Source organism: Cyprinus carpio, chromosome B1, assembly GCF_018340385.1.
Source record: "Cyprinus carpio isolate SPL01 chromosome B1, ASM1834038v1, whole genome shotgun sequence".
Taxonomy (NCBI): Eukaryota; Metazoa; Chordata; class Actinopteri; order Cypriniformes; family Cyprinidae; genus Cyprinus; species Cyprinus carpio.
The window spans coordinates 14991949-15013990 of record NC_056597.1 but is presented as its reverse complement, the minus strand read 5'-3'; the positions used below and the strand labels follow the sequence as shown (position 1 = coordinate 15013990).

The 22042-nt window shown below is 36.0% G+C and overlaps 3 protein-coding genes across 17 annotated transcripts; all 3 read right to left on the bottom strand.

Annotated features, from left to right (window-relative positions):
* Window positions 1-46: 46 nt before the first annotated feature.
* Window positions 47-10808, bottom strand: LOC109096625 (ufm1-specific protease 2-like). Of its 15 annotated transcripts, none has more exons than XR_006153724.1 (12): window positions 10444-10808; window positions 6774-6945; window positions 4918-6418; window positions 4679-4816; window positions 2629-4598; window positions 2493-2543; window positions 1472-1632; window positions 1188-1266; window positions 866-1049; window positions 693-753; window positions 451-605; window positions 49-239 (listed from the first exon to the last, which is right to left on the bottom strand). XR_006153724.1 is itself a non-coding variant. In XM_042716695.1 (9 exons), the coding sequence occupies exons 3-9, from the start codon at window positions 2656-2658 to the stop codon at window positions 173-175; spliced, it is 627 nt and encodes a 208-aa protein (XP_042572629.1). In that variant the 5' UTR covers window positions 2659-4598; window positions 4679-4816; window positions 4918-6416; the 3' UTR covers window positions 47-172. The 15 variants fall into 15 exon arrangements, 1 of the variants encoding a protein (XP_042572629.1); XR_006153723.1 differs by having other exon boundaries at window positions 2493-3547; window positions 3633-4598; XR_006153728.1 differs by lacking the exon at window positions 2493-2543 and having other exon boundaries at window positions 3451-3547; window positions 3633-4598.
* Window positions 10809-11471: 663 nt separating this feature from the next.
* Window positions 11472-12326, bottom strand: LOC122135755 (uncharacterized protein PFB0765w-like). Its single transcript, XM_042715969.1, has one exon. It carries the CDS (start codon window positions 12324-12326, stop codon window positions 11472-11474), a length of 855 nt encoding a protein of 284 aa, XP_042571903.1.
* A 1410-nt stretch (window positions 12327-13736) lies between these two features.
* LOC109096650 (PDZ and LIM domain protein 3-like) lies at window positions 13737-19736 on the bottom strand. Its single transcript, XM_019110279.2, has 7 exons — window positions 19525-19736; window positions 16272-16423; window positions 15969-16053; window positions 15697-15884; window positions 15406-15539; window positions 14262-14373; window positions 13737-14160 (listed from the first exon to the last, which is right to left on the bottom strand). Exons 1-7 carry the CDS (start codon window positions 19615-19617, stop codon window positions 13992-13994), a joined length of 933 nt encoding a protein of 310 aa, XP_018965824.2. The 5' UTR covers window positions 19618-19736; the 3' UTR covers window positions 13737-13991.
* Between the last annotated feature and the right edge of the window lie 2306 nt (window positions 19737-22042).

Below are 22042 nucleotides of genomic sequence, written 5' to 3'. Positions count from 1 at the left end.
CCCCTGCACTAAACCTTTGAACGTAGTACATGTGCTCATGTCTTGCCTCTCTGGCGGCCTGTAGCTGGCTGTCTGGCACTCCTGCAGGGTAGATTACAGTAGTGAACCCAGCTGGTTCAGGCAGTTGAAAGTGAAATGGCTGTGGCACCAGGAAAGAGGAGCCCTTCCTGTATCATAGCACCACCTCTTCCATGTCTGCTAACTGCTTATTTAATGCCTTCACCAGCCCTGTACACACACTGAACAATCACACACACACACACACACACACACACACACACACACACACACACACACACACACACACACACAAGTGTGAACACACACAAATAATGATTATGCTGAACTTCACAACAGTGAAATTAGCATTGAAATCATAGCATTAAAACCACTTCCTTACAAACCTTATGATTTTAAGAAAACCTGAGCCAAAAAATAAAAAGCACTCACGTTGCCAGGCTCTCATCAGTGGTCACAGACAGAACACAGTCTAAAGGCAGTGGCATCTTCACACAGTGCTGCTGTGTGCTCACTCGGATGAGACTAGGAGCTTCATTCCCAGCAGGTTCTGTGACCTCAAACAACAGCTTCATATTCACTACAGTCTAAATAAAGATAGACAGCAGAGAGTTACTGTTAGAGTGACTGTTAACGGTTACTGCCTTTCAAATACTCTAGAGAAAAACTCTCACAGGTCCAGATTTTTTCTTATCTTTCTTTTTTGATGACTTCTTGCTCCCACCATCATCTGACCTGTGAACAGCAACAAGAAAGTATTATACTTTATTAACCTCCTTACTGTGCATAATACTCTACATTTGCCATATACAAACATTAAAGATATGAAAGGCATAAGAATACATACTTTATATACTGCAGAATATCTCCACATGATGATGCTTCTGTCAAGCTTTCCACGTTTGACTGGAAACCAGCGTTAGGCCATATTAATACTGGACTGTTACAGACAGTTAAAACAATATTTTTGGATGATACTTTGGATTGGAGACCCTGGAAACCTTTTGATATTGTGCCTTGACTTTGTGCATCTGCAAAAAGAGAACATGGAGTCTCTTTTTCTCCTTTCATAACCAGCATATATGTATTTGCTTTTTATAAAAGAAAATTAATTAAAAAAATTCTAAGTTTTAAAAATCAAGCTAATTCTTTTATAATTTGAGCTTTACCATTTGGATTGTCAAGCTGGCAAGCAAACTCCAAGATTCCTTTCAATCGAAATATTATGTCGCACTCTTCTGAATGAACCTGGGGAAATCAAAACACACATCAACTACATAAGATTAAAATACTTAAGCTTATAGTTCTCGCTGTTCGTTACAGTAAGTAATTCTCTCTGAAGCATATGTTGACAAAATGCTAGTTCATACTATATTAACATTGTATGCAACTATGGTTTCACGAAGAAGGCGTTTTGTTTTCAACAACAGTTTGTTTGAAAATAGCTTATTACCATTTTAATTCCCTCGATCGATGATCAAATTCAGCTGCTATCACCAGGAGGCTGACATATTTGATGACGTATAATAACACGTTCCTTTTACTGTCTATGGTCCCCAGTAGTCCCTCACTGCAGAACACAAGAACCAGGAGGCGGAGTTGTAGCTCCTCCCACTGCATTTTGAATGGACATATGTCAGATTCACGTCATACTATCGTTTCCGCACCAAGTTATTCTTGTGACGGAAAATACAAACTTGTTTTTTTTTTTTTTTTATAACGTTTAAATGCTTAGTTACAAACAATGTAGTTTGTACAATGTAGTAATGGGCACATATAATTACGGGCAATAACCAAGTATTTTAATATTTTTATTTGAAGAAACGTTTGCATTAACTTTAAAACATTATAACTATCTAAATAAAAATAGAATCTTACGTGTCACCATCCCTGAAAAGCCCGTAGTTTCTTGTTACATGTAAGAATAAATATTTCTTTAAAACAAATGTATTCTTTGATTGGCTGATTCTTTATTCCTTTCAGTAATCCATTTTGACTTCAAATAGTCAAGTACATAAATAAGTGATGCTTTTATTGGAGTGATATTAAATAACGTTTCTACTTAAACATTATTATAAAACTGTATATGAATAAAGTATAGCAGCACTATCAGGTTGTCTTCTGTAATTTTTTATTTATAAATTACTTCCCAAGGGCATCTGACTTAATTTACATAATCTCACTTAAATAAATGCATGCAAAATGCATTACCAACACAATGAAACAGAAAAAAAAGAAAAGAAAAAAAACCCTTTATTAACACAAATTAAAACACTCAATACGGTGAGAAAACTATTAACATGAAACACAAGGATAACCACATTGGGAGCACATCATAAGCACACTGACTAATCGCTAACAGAATAACATACAAACATTAGAGGGGCTTTCAAAATTAGAACTTACACATAGAATTCTATGATAAATGCACTGCAGTCAGGTAAGGTTAACTTGTAGCTTCATTTGTAACATACCATTAGCATGAACACTCCACAGTCCAAGCTGTCTCTCTGCAATGGAATATCCTGGCAAAAATCCAAAACGTACTATATAAATTTTGTATTGATTACAGTTGTCAAAAAGCAGTGTTGAATGCTGAGTGTTATGTACCTTGTTTTTAACGAGCTTTTTTGTGATCATGCTCCAAAAGAGAACAGATACACAGTTAAAACTTCTTAAAAGTTGAAAACCATTTTAAACGTACCATCCACCTCTATAGGTCTGATTCTGACAACCCGCTAACTGGGCTGCAGCAGCAAGTTTGACATGTACTGTGTTGTCTACTGTTGCAGAGGGAAAGCATACACAAGCAGAAAGCAAACACACTAATAAAAAAAAAAAAGAAAAGAAAAAAGCTCAGAGATGGTCTTTACTTCCACATACATCCTGATTCAACTCCTACATGCCATTCTTTCATTGGTTGACAAGGCCTAAACCCAATCTTTATATAACCTTCCTAGTGCTAACTACTGAATTTCAACAGATTTGGGTGTAGAAGGAGGAATTTCAAAATGGAATGTAAGAATGGCCACATTTCTGAATAAATCAGTCTCAGTTTTTACGATAGAGATAGTGTTGGATCTTTTAAGCAAGGACCATCACATCAGCAAACATTAAAAAGTACACAAAGCAGTTAATACTGCCAAAACTTTGCACTTAACAGCGGACGACAAAAGCACAGTCTCAAACCTTGCACAGAACAGGGGACAAATAACAGTCCCAAACCTAGTACTAAACTCGGAAAAAAACAGTCCCTAAATATTAGAAGAAAACCTGAACATGGGCTTCATAACATGTGAATATATGTAAATCAATCAAATGCAAATAGACCAGTGCATTGGTCTTGTATATTCCACATTGCGGAGCACAAACAAGTGTTGAGAAATCATGACAATCAACAGGTCCACTGAATACTGTCAAAAGTGCATTTACCAAAGTCTTTGGGCATTCCCAGTGCCGTAAGTCTTTTCTCTTTTAGCACACATCAGCCTAGCCAAGGATGCAGATGCACCATCTGAGGCTGTGGCTTCTGTAATATAATGTAATATAACCAACATGGCATAACAGGCATAAAGATATAGAAAGAAATTGTAGTTGAAAATGAACCGAGTTACCCATTATAATTTGGCCACTTTTATCTGCATCTCGAGCATCTTTTGTGTTCATTTCATGAAACAGATCGAAAAAGTGCATAATGTTCAGCTGAACCTGTAACTGAGTGACAGTCTGGGTCCACATTGTCCTTCTTTCCCTTCAGCCAAAGGAGATTTACTTTCAGCTCAACAGCCAGCTTGTTATTTTCAGTAGTGGGCTCTTTTAGTCATCCCAAATAAGGTCTTAAAGGGACACATTCTGCTAAAAGCAAAACAACAAAATAACCTTAAGATTGGTAAGCACTTCTTCTAGCCTCTGTTCGGTAACCAAGTTTGGCATCTTCAGTAGCTGGTCTTGGGGCATTAATTGGGGCATACTCAGTATTTAAAACTGTATCTTTTCTGGTGTTGGGACCTATCCAAGGAGCCCAGTAGTTGTATGATGGTGACAAAAAAAATATTTTGACGAGCACCTGAAAAAAATTTACTTTATCAATAAGTAAAATAGTGAAACCTTCAAAATAGATACACATTTGGGTAGTACCTTCCTTTGCTCAATTTAGTGTAATGCAGTTATTGTAGCTATGCTTGACGCATAAACATAAAATAACTCCTTACTGCCCAACAGGCTATTTTGGCAGTCAGGGATGCCCAAAAGTCGTTTATATTGACTCAACCATCATACTATTGCAGGAATGTCACTCACTGTAATAAAAATTCTCAATGAAACAAAGAACATGTATTTTTATTATTAAGTAGCTCTAATTTTGTTATGACCTACCAGACATATTAAAAGTCACCTTTTTGTGAAGATCCATCACAACAAATGCTGGATGGTAGCCGCACTTGACACAGGAGTATGTGTATTTGTGGTCTGTCAGTGCTTTTAAAATGCATGCATGCATGAAGGATTTAGTCTTTACTTGGAAATTTCTGTTGTGTTGTGGTCTCCAAAACCTCGACAGCTCTGCTGATGGCATGATGAGTCTGTTTTGACAAGATTAGTTAGTAGCATATAGACATTTTAAAAGAACACCATATAATTAATTCCTTCAATAATATCAAACCTGGAGTGAATGGTGCAGGATAATGCATGTGTAATGACATCAGCAAATGACCATCAAAATTGCGAAGACCATCAGTCCACTTTTGATAAAGGTATTTTAGACCACAGTTGCTGCACATGCGGTAGTATGTAGAAAATCCTGTTTAAAAAAAAAGTATTCAATCTAAAAAAAAAAGAATTAATTCAAACAGCTAAACATAGTGATGTTACACGAATTAGATAGATTTTACTCATACTTACCCTCAACAATGCCAGTGTATGTTATAAGTTTTCCTTTAGAAGTAATCAACACTGGCTTAGGTCCACATTGCCCGGACATTCAGAGCAAACAGTCTCCTTTGGCACAAGGTGTTTGGGAATGTCACTGAGCCTATGATGTATTTCTGGGGGAGTTTTGTTTTTCATCAGGTAATACACCAACTGTTTGAGAACTTCACCACTAGGGGGATATTTCAATCTGGTACTTCCCTGACAAGCCCAGTAGCCCCTCACTACAGAACTCAAGATCCAGGGGGTGTGGTTGGATCCATATCTAGGGGGTGGAGATGGTGGAGTTTGGTGGGTTTAGGGATCAGGGGATGGATAAGGGTAGGTTTAGGTGTATCTAAGGAGGGAGGAATTGGATCTGGATTCAACCACGCCCCTGGATCTTGAGTTCTGCATTGAGGACCACCTCAACTAGCATGTTCTTGTGTTAGGCACTGTTCAGGTCTGTCGACAAATGATGATACAAACAACTGCCTGTGTAGCTGAAAAAGATGCCACCTGGCTATGTTTTTGTGCAAACAAGATCTTCTTGGCTTTGCACAGGGACAATGCCATGTGTTGCGAGTGCTGTCATAGGAGGCAATGACTCTACCAAGTCTGCTGTAGTATGACACTTTGGGTTCATACACAGAAATATACTTCTTTGTAGAAGGACCTCCAATGGTCAACTCAACAGACAGTGGAACACCAGCCGCACTTGCTGCTGCCTTAGTAGCCACACAGTTTGTCTTGGTCTGTTCCCCAAACTCATTTGGAGCTATTATGTCTGCCAGGACATCTTCATCAAGGACAACTGGTATACTGTTGGGCCATGGACATAACTGCAGTGACTTCAAATGTATACACTCAAAGTGCTGGAAGCCACTTTGAGCGGCAAAGTCTACACTGGAAATGCATTGATCCAATTCACATGTGACAACTGGATGTGGACCCGAGTTTTTTTTCTGTACGTGGATTACAGAACATGGTCTGCGAAATGACTTTTCAACCGCATATATACCACTCACTGGGTCGATGCACTGTGAAGGTAGGTGACGATCTTCTGTAACATCACAGATCTTACCAGTGTGTTTTCTTTTAACATGAACATCTAGATTTTTCTTGTTGACAGTTATTCCACACTGACCGCACTGCACTTTTTTCTGAATACGCAATTTTTTGGGAACGAGCAGGGATTTAACAGGCAAGTGGACACCTTCAGCCACAGCTGATTCTTTAAAGGCAACTGGTGCACTGGGAACAATTGGTTCACTGTTGGCAACTGATGCACTGGGGACAACGGGTTCACAGGTAACAATTGGTTCACTGATTGCTGGCTCAACAGTGGCTGGTTCTGTAGGTGGAACTTGTCTTTTTTTGCATGATGCTAAATGTTTTACAATCTGGACTTTCCTTATAACTGTGTTTGGGCAATAACAACAGTGAAAATGTGCCTGTTCTCTACACTGCAAGTTGCACTTGACAATCAGGAATTCTGAAAATGAAAACAAAATATATATTTTTACAGTAAATAAAGGGCATTTTTTTGTTAAAGTGGCATAAGTTGTCGTAATGCAGGCATGATATATCTGGTTAAATAAATGAACAATTAATGCATTAATTGGATTATGACTATATTACTGATAAGATAACTTAAATCAGTGTATGACTTATGACATAGGATAATGAAAGATGCATGCTAAAAAAAAGGTCAACAATACGTTATTGTATTATTCAAGCATTACAACGCTTACATTAAACAAATTAGGCTAATGAGCAACCGTTAACATCAGTAAAATAATATTAACAATGACTATGAATAAAAAATAAATAAATCAATGTCAACTTGCCTTCATGCTGTACTGCCAAAGATAAGTGGTTGCAGACATGATTCTGCACCACATGATGATTCATGGAGGGTTTGAACACTTTTGGTCCGCAGAAGGGGCAATGGTAATTAGAGCAACAGCTTTGGCATCTCTGAAGGGCAATCTTCTCATGCCGCAACACTGTTCTGTGCATCTATGGGCAATGTTAAATGTATTTCAAATGTTATTTCTTGCCAAGTTAGCGATGAGTAACCTGGCTAGTGGGTAACATGTAAACTACCTCGCTGACAACAGTCCACATGTTAGCTTACCATAGCTATAAACATCTAAACATACCAACTGTATTTCCAACGATAATTAGTTTAACCAAGTTAGCTAACTTAATTAGATAGGCCACCACTGCAGAGTTATACACGTGCACGCTAGCTGTTATCTTTACATTTAGCTGACATCTTTAACTGTGATCATTACTAGGGATGGCTGACGCGAAACTGACATTTTGACACTGTGTCGAGATCCTGAAGTTCAGATGTTTCAAAACACTGCTCTGAAGTGTGATTCAAAACCAAGCGGCAACCTCCCGTTCTCTCTCTTGAGGCCAACATGGAAGTGACTTAAACTGTAATTCGTCAGCTGGCCGCTTGAGGCTGGCTGCAAAAGGGAGTCAATCCCATAGACTCCCCATGTTAAAATGCCCAACTTTACAGCCTGGTTCAAAAAGTGGTTTTGGTCTATATAGCTAATTTTGCCCTTCATGACAACTGTTAGGGGGGTGAATTTTTTATAACTCATCCATTTAAATTATATTAAGCCTTAAAGTTCTGCATAATTAAGGGCGTGACCACTTGAGTGACAGGTGGATTTCCGCTGCTGACACCGTCGAGCTAGGTAGGTGAGGTTTCAGCAACCAGCTCCCGCCTTTTTGCACATTTTTGCTTACCCGGAAGTGACGCTGTGTCAAGATGGCGACGGTTGGCTCCACCCACTTTGAGCTTCAAAAACGCTCTACGGAAACCTACGAGTGACGTCACGGACACTACGTCCATGTTTTTTAAAGTCTATGTTCAAAACACCCATGTCACATGACTAAGGCGAATCAAAGCATCGGGGCGTTTCACAAGTGTTTCGATTTTCGAGGTGGCGGGAATGCACCATTCAAGTTGTTCCGCCAACTGCCATTAATACCAGAAGAAGAATCTGATCAGCAGGGTCGGGAAACAAACCACACTATCGCACATCTTTCTTAACCTAACTCCCGCAAAGTATAAAAGTGGAGTTAATGCAGCAGAACAATTAATATATTTAAGTAAAAATCTTAATATGTAAAAAATGCAGGCTTGGTCATGCCTGGCTTGGTCTTTTATTACTGTTTATTTATGCTGGCTTGGTCATGCCTGGCTTGGTCTTTTATTACTGTTTGTCAGAGAGATTTTACAACACATTACAGGAACAGAACAATAAAAACACAACTTTCAAATATTTATTATAATTATAAACATGCTTCACCCGGGATTCGAACCTAAGGTGACAGATTCTGGCAACTTGCCAATCGGGAACACTAACCACTTCCCCAACCCACATAGTGGTATCATGAGCACAACATACAGTGGCGTTCACACATCCCACCTAAAAATGCGTGGAAAACGCTAGGCGTGCCGCTTTCTGCTTTTTTCCAAAGCTTTAGGGCAGTTGAGCTCCGGAGGCGTCTGCCGTTGCTAAGCAACCATGGCCTGCGCTCTCCATGAAGACGAGGAAGTTTCAGCAAAGGATAAATGGATTTGCAGCACAAAAAAAAAATAATCGCTTGCAGTAGCTCTGCTACTAAATTTATTTAAAAATGGCTATCCCTGATGTTCCAATTCGATTCAAATTCACAAGCTCTCGATTTGATTTGATTATTGGTTCGATTCTCGATTTTATTTTATTTGTATTTGTTTTTTATTACATTCAGTGAGTATAGTTTTAATACAAATGCTATTGATATTTCTAAAAAATGAACAGTAAACATCAGTTTACAAATGGTGAATTTAAAAAAAGAAATTAAGAGCCACAGGCCTGTATTTTAAACCTTTTCTTTTTTTTGTATAGGGTCCTTTTTGAAACAATAATAAGGCCATAATAAATGTTCTTATTAATTTTTTTCTTCTTAATTTTTCTGGTAATCAGATGAAGGCATAAAACAATTTCATTTATCGTAATCAAATGAAAAACCCTTTTATTTTTGCACAACAGAGGTTTACTGTTAAAATTTGAAAGAAAACAAAAGTGATTATTCCTTTAAAAATAAAGATTTATTAATATTTAGTAGTAGTAGTAGATGCATTGTTGTTACATTAAGTCTTAAGACTGCTAAATAGTAATATATTTTTGACACTTTCTTCACGTTAAACTAAACTTTTATTTTGACGGGTTTGACACGTCTGTGGAGTGTGCGTCACTGGAAACAATGTGCACAGTAATTAAAGAGGCAGGACGGCATTTCTGTTATTTGGTTTGTGACATCTTTTACGGGAAACGCCGGCATAAGGCTGCTCACAGCGCTTGGTCACGTGTCACACCAGAACCGTTTTTCGGAACTGAAAATTGAGATTGTAGATAGAGTGTCAGTGGTACATTTGAGAGATAGGTGGTGGTAATGCACTTATAAGTCTGCGATCCACCGTAAAGCAAGAAGAAGACACCTCATGCAGCAGGCTGAAAAAGAAGACGTGAACGCTTAATATGTAAAAAATGCAGGCTTGGTCATGCCTGGCTTGGTCTTTTATTACTGTTTATCAGGATTTCTTGCACAGAATGATCATTTTGTGTCTTTACACATCAATGTATCATCACGAGCCGCAGGGTTTATTTTGGTTTTGTTTGTGTATGATTTATGACTCTCAAAGTCATGATTCCAATCCACTTACATTATATGAATGACAGACTCACGCCCCACAGAAGTTGTAACTGTGTATCTTCCACATAAAATTCTTCTAGAATGTTACTAACAACATATTTCTGCCTCATCATTTGACCAAAATCCACACTGGATCGCAGTCAGAAGTTATTACAATCACTTAATAGTGACTGATAGTGACATTCAAGTAGAAGTGTTGTATTAATCTAATTAATTGTCATATGTAGCTTGAAGCTAATTTCTTTATTACCCATATACAATTATATGTAATTTAGTATTTTATCAAATCACATAAGTTTGTAGGAAACTGTTTAATTTTCCAAAAAGATTTAGAATTATATTAATAGAATGTACCACATGCTGATTAGAGGGATGTAATGCTAGAGTAAAGTAAAGGCACCACTTACAAAACAGTGTTCAGATCATCTTTTTTCCTGACAAAATCAATATAATGTAATATTTCTATCTGCTGAATGTACGATTTTCCATATTTCAATGTTGCATATTTTCAAATTATGAAAATACATCTAGGAATTATATGTTTGTTGGATTTTAAATCTGCAGGGTTGAGGCATCAAAAGTCACTAAGCTGTTTTATGGATGGTAACTGTAATATTATTACTGAAATCTTATTAGTAATTAGTTACACTGCTAGTTACTGCAAAAAAGTTATATTACCACAGTAACTAAGTTACTAGTAACTAGTTACTGCCCAACACTGCTTATCATCACTTACAGGCGTACACTACATTATGAATTCATCTCGACTATATTATTAATCAAATGCAGACTTACATTGATAAGATTAAACGTAGGCCACAACGGGTTGCAACTTTACAAATATGGATGCAGGTTCTTCTTTTTCTTCTTGTACGATTTAATGGGGGTTGACAAGCCAACTTGTGGTGTACTTCCTCCACCAACTGGACTGGAGTGTGAAGCATTAACGGGAAAGAGGGAAAAGAGGAAGAGAAAAAAAACATGTATGCAGGATTATCCGGTGGAAGTTAATAAAGTGGGAGTAGTTCCACTTGTGTTCTGCAGCAAAGAGTATAGAAAACCAAGAGGCGAAACTCCGATGCTTTTTTTCTGCAGTGAGCATAGACAAAAAATAGTAAAAGAAAGGCAGTGAGGACCATCTCATCTTCCTCGAGTAAATTGATTTCGTCTTACAGGTAAAGTACACTCTTACTGCCCCCTGCTGACCTAAATGTGACTGCTCAATGTGTAAATGATCCAAATAAAAGAAAATGACAAAAAAAATATTGTAGCCTACTTTGCCATTTTAAAAATTGATTGTAAGAAAAGTAAATAAAGAAATTACTTTTTCTTCATAACAAGTAATTTTGCTTGGGAATGTTTATTTATTTTATTTTTTAGACTTCAACAGTAAAAACACCCAATAGTTGAGAGAGAAAAATAGCAAAAACAGTTATGAAACCATGATAATAATATTTAATATTTAATGACAGAATATTGTTAATGAACTTTTTTATCAGATCAGATTATTTTAGAAGGAATAATAATGATACAAAATAAAATAACAATTTAATACAATTTAAAATAACAAAAAGCAGCCTCTTTTATAGCCACTTTTACGGGCTATTATTTCTAGTTAACATATGAATTCTCTGTTTCAGTAACCATTCAGTTCTCTGATATTTTTTCCAGGTCTTTGTATTTCATCGTTCTTCATGGCTCTAAGTCTTTAAATCGAACCTTTGTCTGCTATGTTGTGTCTTCTCCTATCATTCAAAAATAAAGTCAACTTGTAAGTAGTAAACACAAATTTTCATCAATTTTACTCTTTGTTTCAACTAGTCTTACCTGGATGCTGAACTGGTGGGCTTTACTGTGGTGGACTGTAAAGCAAGGCTCTCAGGGGTTTCCATGAGACCGGCAGCTTTGTTGTTTTCTTTCAGCATATATTCCTTATGGAGCCTCTTTACTTCCTGCCACAGTAGATTCCTCTCAGTCTGCACTAGTTCATCCAGCTCCTCCTGAACTCTCTCTGCTCTATCCTGGCCGCTGTGGTCGACTCTCTCTCTTTGAGTCTGGTTTTGCTGTTGTAGCTGAGTTAGGATCTTTCTCTCTTTGGTCATTTCTGAATCCTGTTTCATTCCATGAGATTTCCTGACTGGTTCTGTTAAGTTATTCACCCTCTCTCGGAGCACAAAGACTTTAAGTTTTTGCTTCTCCTGGTGTTCATGGCATGGGAGTCTCTTCAGATCTTCAGATTGAGGTCTGTTCTGCTTTAAGACCGCTGTAATTCTTTTCCTCATTTGCTGGTTTTTAATGATAAGTTGTTTGTTCTTCGTATCCAGGTCTTTGTTGATGTTTTTAAACTCTTTAAACCTCTTCACAAATCTCTGCAGCTCTGTTTTGCATTCTCTTGAATAGGTCTCCATCTTTTTAAGCTTCTTCTTAACTTCTAGATTTTCTTTCTCTGATCGTGTGCACTTTTCTAAATACGCCTCAAATGGACACTTATGGGTAGCACAGCTTGCTTCTTGTTCTTTCTTATTCAAGCTATCCTCCATAAGACGCACAGTGCCTTTAAGGTTTGTGTATTTAGACTTGCTGTCCATAGCATGGTCTCCTCCTGCTCTTGTTTGCATTGCAGGGTTAGTATTTAACCCACATGGTGTACTGCCATCTAAAAATCTGGACTTCTCCATGATATCTGTGTCTTTGGGAGAGGTGTGTTCTTTATCAGATCTATTTAGAGCTATTTGCTTTCTCCTTAAGTTAACTACTACAAGACACTTCTTTTCTTTTGTGTCTGATTCCTGAAAAGGATAACCTAATTTACCTCAATATCATGTGTTATCACAACTGTGTAAACCAACCAACAAACAACTTGATTCAACTGAGTAAAAGTAATTTCAGGTCCGTTCACACCAATAATGCAAATAGCCTAAAGATAACTAACCATAATTAGTTATTAGTTTATAACCAAGGTTTCATTTAATATCTAAATATAGATAAAGAATAATATAAACAGAGCAGGAGTAAAGTTAAAAACACATTTATAACCTATTATTTAGGCTAATTATTACTTACGTAGCTAACTTTGTGCAAGATGCCAACTCACTTTATTAGGCTATTTATCACCTAATAATTTGTAATATTTGCCTCATTAGGTTATCCTGATTCTATCTGTGGGTGAAAAAATACATTACCGCAAAGTGGAGGACACTTTAATTCGCTTAGGCTTCTTGCTTCGACTCACATTTAGGCCTACATTAATTTGAGTATATCTATGGTAACATGCTAGTCTCCTCTCGTGCGGTTTCGGGTCACTGCAGTAGCCTACGTCGCCTCATGACCTTTTGTTTTTATTTATTTTTAATCAATTTAAGATATTAGCCGGGTGTTAGTTCAATATTGTTTCATTTCCTGTATGACCAAAGGGTAATTTTGACGATTGATCAATTTGGGTATGTAAATTGTTAGGTTCAAAACATGATCCCTGCAGCTAACGTTAGATGTAGATCCTGGCACCTGCTGATCGTTTAATAAATATACAGCATGCAGTCTAGTGCAAATATTTTTGTTATAACAGCAATTTTTTTAATATTTTTCAGCTTCTGCAACATCTATGTCCAAGTTGCCTGTAAGAGGCAACAGTGAAGAAGTATAAAGAAGTGAAGGGCATAACTGAAGTAACGTGATGTATGGAGAAAACAGAATGAATTAAAATAAGGTAATTTTACTTGGGTGAAAATGTTTTTTTTTTTTTTTTCAAGCTTTAAAAAAAAAATATTATTTGTTGGTATTGATTAAACATATTTGGCTATACACTGTATACCATGGAAGGGCACTACATCACTCCAGGTGGCAGTAAAATTCCACAGCTTGCTTTTCGCTACAAGTAAGGACAGAACAAAGAAGGAATTCAGAACTGAAATTAATAAATGCTTAATTGTTACTCTTAACGTTTAGCCTGTTGAATCAGCAAATTCTTCCTGTGACCTGCAGGCATATCAGACTTGACGGCAGTGATGTAAAGACACAAAACCACTTGTTCTGAGTCTTGTTGGACATGCTCCCCTTTTCTGCTCAAACACACCCGATAAGAGATATTATGATTCTCAAATAACAAAACCTTTATTCATACAAACATATTTCAGTCAATACATCCTATTCCTATAAAGTAAGTGCAAAATACTGCGTCCCAGCACACGTGACACAACTATGCACTATCCATAAATGTGTCTCTCAGTACCTGGTTGACATGATTGTGCTTGAATTGTGGTAAAATTTTATGCCTGTGGTTAAAACAAGATGTTCGTACACCGAGTAGCTGACTTGTAGTATGTGCCTTCAGAACAATGAGAAAGTCAAAGGTCTGGACTCTCAGGAGGTTTTGCCCTGGCATGAGCATGGGTTTCACAGTATAGCTCATCATCTATAAAGTAGTATCCTTTCTGCTTTAGGTTTTCTTCACATTCAGCGCACACAAAACAGTCTGGATGACGAAACTTATCCTGAACCTTCACAACCGTCCCACTGAGAAAACAGACAGACAGAACTAATCAAAGATAGCCATAGAGATAAATGTAACATTCTTAATTCCTGAATAAAAATGAACTTCCTGTGGCCTGACTTACATTATGCCGTTACCACACTTATCACACATTGGTAGCTTGTGCAAGTTCCCCGCAGGAGCAGATGACTTGGTCATAGGGGCACGGACTTTCCTTGTCACTAATGGACGTGTACCTGCCAATCAATAAGATCTGAATTCTATTATCAGTCATGTTTACATTTTGTAAAGATGAATGAATCCAATCCACTTGCTGATTTTGGAAGTACTGTTTAATGTAGGTACCCTAAACACTGCAATTCTATTATTTGTGACCCTGGACCACTGGTCTTAAGTCACTGGGGTATATTTGTAGTAATAGCCAAAAATACATTGTATGGGTCAAAATTATCGATTTTTCTTTTATGCCAAAAATCATTAGGATATTAAGTAAAGATCATGTTCCATGAAAATTTTTTGTAAATTTTCTACTGTAAATATATCAAAACTTAATTTTTGATTAGTAATATGCATTGCTAAGAACTTCACTGGGACAAATTTAAAGGCGAGTTTCTCAATATTTAGATTTTTTTGCACCCTCAGATTCCAGATTTTCAAATAGTTGTATCTCAGCCAAATATTGTCCCGTCCTAACAAACCATACATCAATAGAAAGAGTATTTATTCAGCTTTCAGAAGACATATAAATCTCAATTTAAAAAAATGTACACTTAAGACTGGTTTTGTGGTCCAGGAACACATTTGTTTACATGTGCACTATTCAGAGGAAACGTCACCATATCTGATATGAGCAAAAATGCCATTTTTCTCTTAATGACACCTAAAATAGGTCAGAAAAATGTTTTACCAAATATTCCAATGTTCTCACTCTTGCATTGTGTATAGTATCTTGTATACTGTAAAAAAAATGCATTTGTATATAAAACAAATATCACTGGAGTATGTTTTACAAGAAAGTATTATTTCAGTTCTTCTACTTAAAATGGCACATTTAATTCAATATATGAATGTGTTGAACTTGCCATTTCTTCCAATTATTTTTAAATTTACTAGCAATTTATGAGTGAAAATTGTTTCAAAGTAAATCCTACCCCATTTTTTCAGTGTGTAGTGCACATCCAAGAGTGCATGTTGCATAAGGTGTATTAAATATACAGTCTCTCTTGTTTTTGTGTCTATCTGTTACTGTTAATGTGCGTTTGTCATACCCTCACTGTCGATGAAGCTCTGTAATGCTTTAAAGGATCCCGACTGTCGCGGTTCATGGGGTTCATCCTCATCTTGATCTCTTTGCAGCATCCGATATACTTCGGACTCCTCTATATTGTGAAGTTTCCTGGGACTACACACACATAATTTCAACGTAGAATCAAACTGGATGTTATATTTCAATAAACAATGATAACCGAGCAGTGATTCCTGACAATAAAAAAATACCCAATGTTCTGATCATTAACTGATTTGAATTCTGGATCAAGTATGAAGTGCTGAACATTCACCTTTCTGGTTTGCTATGGATGAGGCCCTTGAGTTGCCCTTGTAAGGCGTCCTGGATATTGCCTGATGAGTAAAGGCCAATAGGGGAGTTGTAGGTTGGGCTCACCACCTGACGTGTTTCATTGATGTTGGCTGCGGCCACCATGGGTGAAGCCTTTCGATTATGGGCTGTTCCTATTGGTCTGTACTCCTGTCAGGTAAAATTATAAGCATTAGATCACATCAAACCACATGATACAGATGGATGTCATACACAAAATATGAAGACACATACTTGTCTCTCTGCCTCTATGTTAATTTTAAACGGATGGCTTTTGTTTTGTTCAGTGACACTTGGTGACCACAGCTTAGTCTCTGGTCTGCAAAACAATAATATGATCACATTTGTAATTATTTCTTGCTTTTCCTATTTGGTCTGTTTATAATTATTCAAATACATTCAAAACCCCAAAACTCTTAAAAAGCTAATACACATCAACTGCCAGCTAATGCACACTACCATCATGTGGTGCAGTGTGCAAAATGATGTGCTGCTGTCCAGCAAGTTCTACCCAAGCACATTCATATGACTTCTGACCTCTCTACGGTAAGTGTGAGCTGGTAGGTGGCATCCTTGATTAGATTCTGCGCCTCAGAGTGCATCATGTTTTCTGCAGAAACTCCATTTATCACTAAGATGATGTCTCCAGGAGAGAGGTTGACTCTGGAAGCTTTACTTCCTGGTGATATCTGAAAACACAAAATTGTAGACAACATAAGCAGGAGCAAACTGAAAGTGTTAGCAAATGGCAAAGCTCCAATTCCCGTTCTTACTTATGTTTAATATACAAAAGATGTTTAAAAAGTAAATTCTTCTTTTTTTCTTCTTCAATTAATTACTTCTTCAATCTTATTGATAGTTTGTTTTTTTTTCAGCAAGCAAAACGCTTTTTAGAATAGTAATATTTCAAGATGTAATATTTCCTTAACTGAAGCATTTTAGGTTAACTTGATTTAATCCTTCTTATTATCATCAAGTGATTATTATCAAGAGATTTTGAAATATTATGTTGAAATGTGAATAGCAAATATGATTCACAAGACTTTTAAGGAACATTTATTTGTAAATCTCTCAATTATCAATGTATCGTTGCTTTGTATGTTTTGCTCCTCACAATAAAAACTAAAGAGCGTTGATCATTAAGCATTTAAATGTAATTTTACTAAGACTTATCCCTAAACTATCCCTATAATGTGTGTGTGTGTGGACCTGGTATGTCATGGGAACCAGAAGTCACCACAAGGATAGTAATACTAGTAAATTTTGACCTTGTGGGGACATTTTTAGTCCCCATGAGGAATACAGCTTATAAATAATACAAAATTAAGTGTTTTGAAAAACTAAAAATGCAGACAATTTTGTGTGAGGGGTAAGTTTAGGGTGAGGGTAAGGCGATAGTAAATGCAGTTTATACATAGAAAAGCCATTAAGTCCATTGAATGTCCCCATAAAACATGGAAACCAGTATCTCTCTCTCTCTCTCTCTCTCTCTCTCTCCCTCTCTCTCTCTCTCTGTGTGTGTGTGTGTGTCTGAATTTGTATGTGTAAGTCCTTGTCATTGGTATGTGCACTCATGTAAACTACTCTCCACAGTAAACATGCTGGGGAAAATAACAGTCTCCAGAGAAGCTCTGCAGTAGTGATGTTATGAGTTCTTGGTGTTATGAGTTGTAGGAGAGTTGTATTGGACTGCACATGCTATGCATTATTTGACTTGCATTACATGAGCAGAATGGCATGCATAATGCTATAAGAACCAAATGTAAAGGTGCATCCATCATATCGTTCATATATCATAAGGCATTCTGGGTGCAGTGGGGAAATGGATCAGATCCTGACTCCTACAGTAAATAAGCTCTTTATCAGCAAGCACAAAGAAGGATCAAGAACCTCAATATGTTTCTTATATAGTCTCTTATCCATTCATCCCAGATGTACTTTTAGTACTGCAGAGCGGCTTTCTTTTTAATTTGATTTTTAAATGTAAGAGTACTTTTATACTTTATATGCTCAAATATAGTCCACCAGAAGGCATTTGCTCCACTAACAGATCAAAACAGACACAATCAAGATGATTTTCACAATATAAAACAAAAGATTTTTATTCAGTATTTATGTCTTTTTTTCTAGTTAAATATCTCAACATCCTTAAAACAAGATCAGTCTTGTTCAGAACTACAACTGCATAATATATCAAGCCTGTTTTAAGCATAAATCAAACAACATTGTAATGTTTATGTAATTTTATATCATCCAGTTCTATAAAATCCAGTTTCAAACTTGATAAATTTTAAACTCTCAGTTTCCAGAATTCACTTGAACTAAACAGATATATAAAAAAAATACCTCAGTTTTTATTAAAACCAATTTTCCATCTCCTGAAGCAGTTCCACACTGTTTATTGCAATTTCTGATGCCTACAAATCTTCCACACTGTTTATTGCCATTTCTGAGGCCTACAGGTTACATTCTTAGATTTTGGTTAAAGCAAAAGCCCAGAGACAGAGAACAGGAGGGTGTTTGACCAAAAATGGCTGCACAAAGTTGAGATTAAGCAACAGTGTCATGCTGAACCGCAGAGTGAGCAGAGAATGTTCCAAGTGTGAAATCTCATTAAAGCAAAGTGGAAATCCAAAACTAGAGCTGCACAAAGAACAGAGGCATAAAACCTCTGTACAAACAGATCAGCACAATAACTTTATTGTGTATTTCAATACTGGACTTTTGATCATGTAATAGGTTGTAACCATACAGTAAAAGTTATTTAAACAATCCTTTATTTTTTATTGTATCTAGATCATTGTGTGAAGATTCAGTTTTCATTACATGTGAGTTTTAAGAAGCTTTTTTGAAAGGCTTATTATATGACTGTTTGGCAAAAGCCTCAGTTTGGATAAGCACAACCAGGATATTCCTCCAAAAAAACAACAACACCAGAACTGTTTGAATCAGACTGTGCTCCTATCTCTCTTTCTCTCTCTTTTGGACTCTCTCTGACATTTGTTTAGACGTAGAATACACAAATCCACTGCCACAACAGGTGTGAGGAACCAAATGTTAGGTCCAGTGTCAATGATTCATCAACAATTTTAGCTACACACATAAATAGAGCATGAGGATAGCCATTGTTCTCCCCCATATAACATTCTTTTGATGACAAACTGCAATCCTCAATTCATGTCAGATTTTGTTGTATACAGTTTTGCTATCAAATTGTCTTGTTTCTTTTCTTTTACACAGCCCGTTTGTGTTTTATGGATTTTATTAATTCTTTATCAGTATTATTTATTGTGAGACACTGTGAAATGTCCTTTATTTTTATATTTATATAGATATATGCCCATATAATGATAATAATAATACTAATAAAAACACCAACAATGACAAAAACAACAATAATAATACTACTAATAATTATTGTTGTTGTTTTTATTATATAAATGATCATATTGTTTTCCTTTTCTAAAGGAAATACATTTTTACATTTATTTATATATTTTTTTATAACTTATCTACATAAATACACAATCAATGAGAAAAATAATTAATATAGGCCATATGAACGTACTTCCTAAAACAGATCAGTGATTCAACTGTCATGTCTGCTGTCTGATTACGTGTATTTTTTATATCTATACTGGTGATGTAAGAAGCTATTTCTATAAATGAGTTAGATGCCCTTGTGGGCACGAGAAAGTTCTTTACAACACACATTGCACTTTTGTTTTTCAGTGAATTACAACTGAATTAAATCCTAATCTGGTGAATCTACACGCACACACACACTCACTTTGGCGATGGTGAGGGGTTGGCTGAAGTCCCGTCCTCCAATAAGTCGAAAGCCCCACGGTGCATGTCCATCCAGCACAACAGAGAACGGCATATCCACAGCAGGTGTGTGTGTCGTGTGTGTCTCGAGTGTGATGGTGAATTCAACTCAAAAACTTTTAGAGGAGACAGAAGACCACTCCTCCAAAGTGAGGTCTATCTCTCTCTTTATATCTTTCTCTCTCTCTTTTTTCCTTTTTCATAATGCTCTTCCCTCTCTATCTGTCTGTTCATCTCTGCCTCTCCTCTGCCACCGTCATTTCACTCACTACATTTCTTAGCCACTTTCTCTTCATTTACATCTTAATCTGTCTTATCACATCACCAATCTTAACCACCTCAATTTACATTAATGTGCATGCCAAGCCTTGTTTTTTCCAGTTTAAATGAAGAGATTGTACAAAGAAATGTCCAAGCTGCTCTTTTCCACCCAACAAAAAGTTGTCAAAATTTTTATTGTCTAAATATTATCTATCTATCTATCTATCTATCTATCTATCTATCTATCTATCTATCTATCTATCTATCTATCTATCTATCTATCTATCTATCTATCTATCTATCTATCTATCTATCTGTCTGGCTGTCTGTCTGGCTGTCTGTCTGGCTGTCTGTCTATTTTGAAATATGCATACACTAGTGCAAAATGAAAGACAAAATAAATAAATTTTAATAATAAAAAAAAAACTTCTGAGGAAATATAGACAAACAGTTGTTTATTTATTTACTTACTTTTCAATTATATAGTAACTTGCATACTTGTTATAGGCCTATAATTGGTTTAGAATGTGAGAAAGAAAATTATACATAGGCTATTTTGGACAACATAAGGGTGGTCAACTATTACTTCAAGGGTGGTCATTTTCCACCAATTTCTTGGAACAACCTTTTTGGTCTTCTCATCATTTTGGATCAGTTTCACTTTTGTTGATTTATTGCTTCCTCAATCCAAGTTTTTTTTTTTTTTTTAGATACATATGCAATTTTAACAAGACACCAGTACTTTATTTTATTATATGTACTTTATTTAAAGAGTCTAAGTGTTCATAAAAAAAAGACACATCCTTGCTGTTTAAGATTTAAAAATGACCATGAACAGCCAATGTGTGGCCATTTTTTCTAGCTTAAGAGGGTTAAGCATTAGTTCAAGGCTCCCTTTACTGCTAGTATAAGAATGACTGATCTTCAATCAGAGCTACATAGAAACATACAGCTGCCAGAGATGGAGGCAGGACCCTGCTGCCTGCCCTGGTCCCCATGGACTCACTGCTTCTGCCCTTATTTGGTGAGTCAACAATGTGGAGGCTTGTGAAGTCTCACAGGCACATTCTTCTATTACCAATCTAGCTCTCACTGTATTACACATTTAGTTTTGAAGAGCCCTGCTCAGTTTCTCTCATTTTTAAATCTTCTCCTCTTGTGTGGCCTGATTATACTCTTCCAATCTGTATAGTAATTAAAAACTCAAGGCAGACATCCTCTTGTCTGTTTCCTTCCATTGCTTTTCTCAGACACAAACAGTTGGGCTTCCTTCTCCTCTCATCTTATCTGGTCCATTCCTACTTTTCAATCTTTTGATACAGTCCACGTTAAATATATACAAATAAATAACTGTTTATTAACTGTTATTATAACTCTATTATAATACATGTATATTCAGCTTTAACAACAGTGTAACAATGTAACCCCAAAAACATTGCCAGAAATTAGATTTCAACGGGCCTGATTGATTTATTCCATAAAAGGTTTTCGGGGATATGGCCAAACAGAATAAGTCAATGATGGTAAATCGGATCCTTTTTTTTTTTTTTTTTTGGCTACAGCTAAAATCTTGACCTGTGTGTTAACATTTCACAGAAATGAATACTCATATTCAGCATTAAGTCGATCAAAAGTGACAGTAAAGACTTTTCCATTCCAAATAAATGCTATTCTTTTGAACTTTCTATTCTTTCCAAAAAAATATTAAGCAGCATAAAAATAAGAAGAAGAATATATTGATAACAATTTCTTAAACTTCAAATAATCATAATAGACGATTTCCTCTAAAGACTTTATACTAAACACTAAAGACTGCAGCAATGCCTGCTGATAATTTAGCTTTGAATCATATATGAATTACATTTTAAAATATATATTAAAATACAGAACAGTTAATAATATTTCCCTATAAAACTGTATTTGCTGCATTTTTATCAAAGAAATGCAGCCTTGGTAACTACAAAGACATAAACAACAATTTAACTGTTTAACTGTAAATTTAAATTTAACAATTTAAATATAAACTACAAACAAACATAAACAATATTAATAGTAATACAATACTAATAAATGTTGTAGTTTTATCATTTAATGCCATGTAAAAGCTACTTAACGTCCATTAGTGAAATTATTTTCTTGTTGTTTTTACAATAAATAACAATTGCTTTGTTTCTTTTTTTCTTTCTTTCTTTCTTCTTTTCTTTTTTTTGGTCCAACTA

What these genes read in the sequence shown, in the direction of transcription:
- LOC109096625 (XM_042716695.1), bottom strand. Translation starts at nt 2,658, where the DNA reads ATGATCACAAAAAAGCTCGTTAAAAACAAG. An exon ending in GTGGAGTGTTCATGCTAATG is followed by an intron (nt 1,267 to 2,492) that starts GTATGTTACAAA and finishes TGATTTCCCCAG; the next exon opens with GTTCATTCAGAAGAGTGCGA. An exon ending in ACTGATGAGAGCCTGGCAAC is followed by an intron (nt 240 to 450) that starts GTGAGTGCTTTT and finishes GTGATTGTTCAG; the next exon opens with TGTGTGTACAGGGCTGGTGA.
- LOC122135755 (XM_042715969.1), bottom strand. Translation starts at nt 12,326, where the DNA reads ATGGAGAAGTCCAGATTTTTAGATGGCAGTACACCATGTGGGTTAAAT.
- LOC109096650 (XM_019110279.2), bottom strand. Translation starts at nt 19,617, where the DNA reads ATGCCGTTCTCTGTTGTGCTGGATGGACATGCACCGTGGGGCTTTCGA. An exon ending in AACCCCTCACCATCGCCAAA is followed by an intron (nt 16,424 to 19,524) that starts GTGAGTGTGTGT and finishes TTGTGTTTTCAG; the next exon opens with ATATCACCAGGAAGTAAAGC. An exon ending in GAGCTTCATCGACAGTGAGG is followed by an intron (nt 14,374 to 15,405) that starts GTATGACAAACG and finishes ATTGATTGGCAG; the next exon opens with GTACACGTCCATTAGTGACA.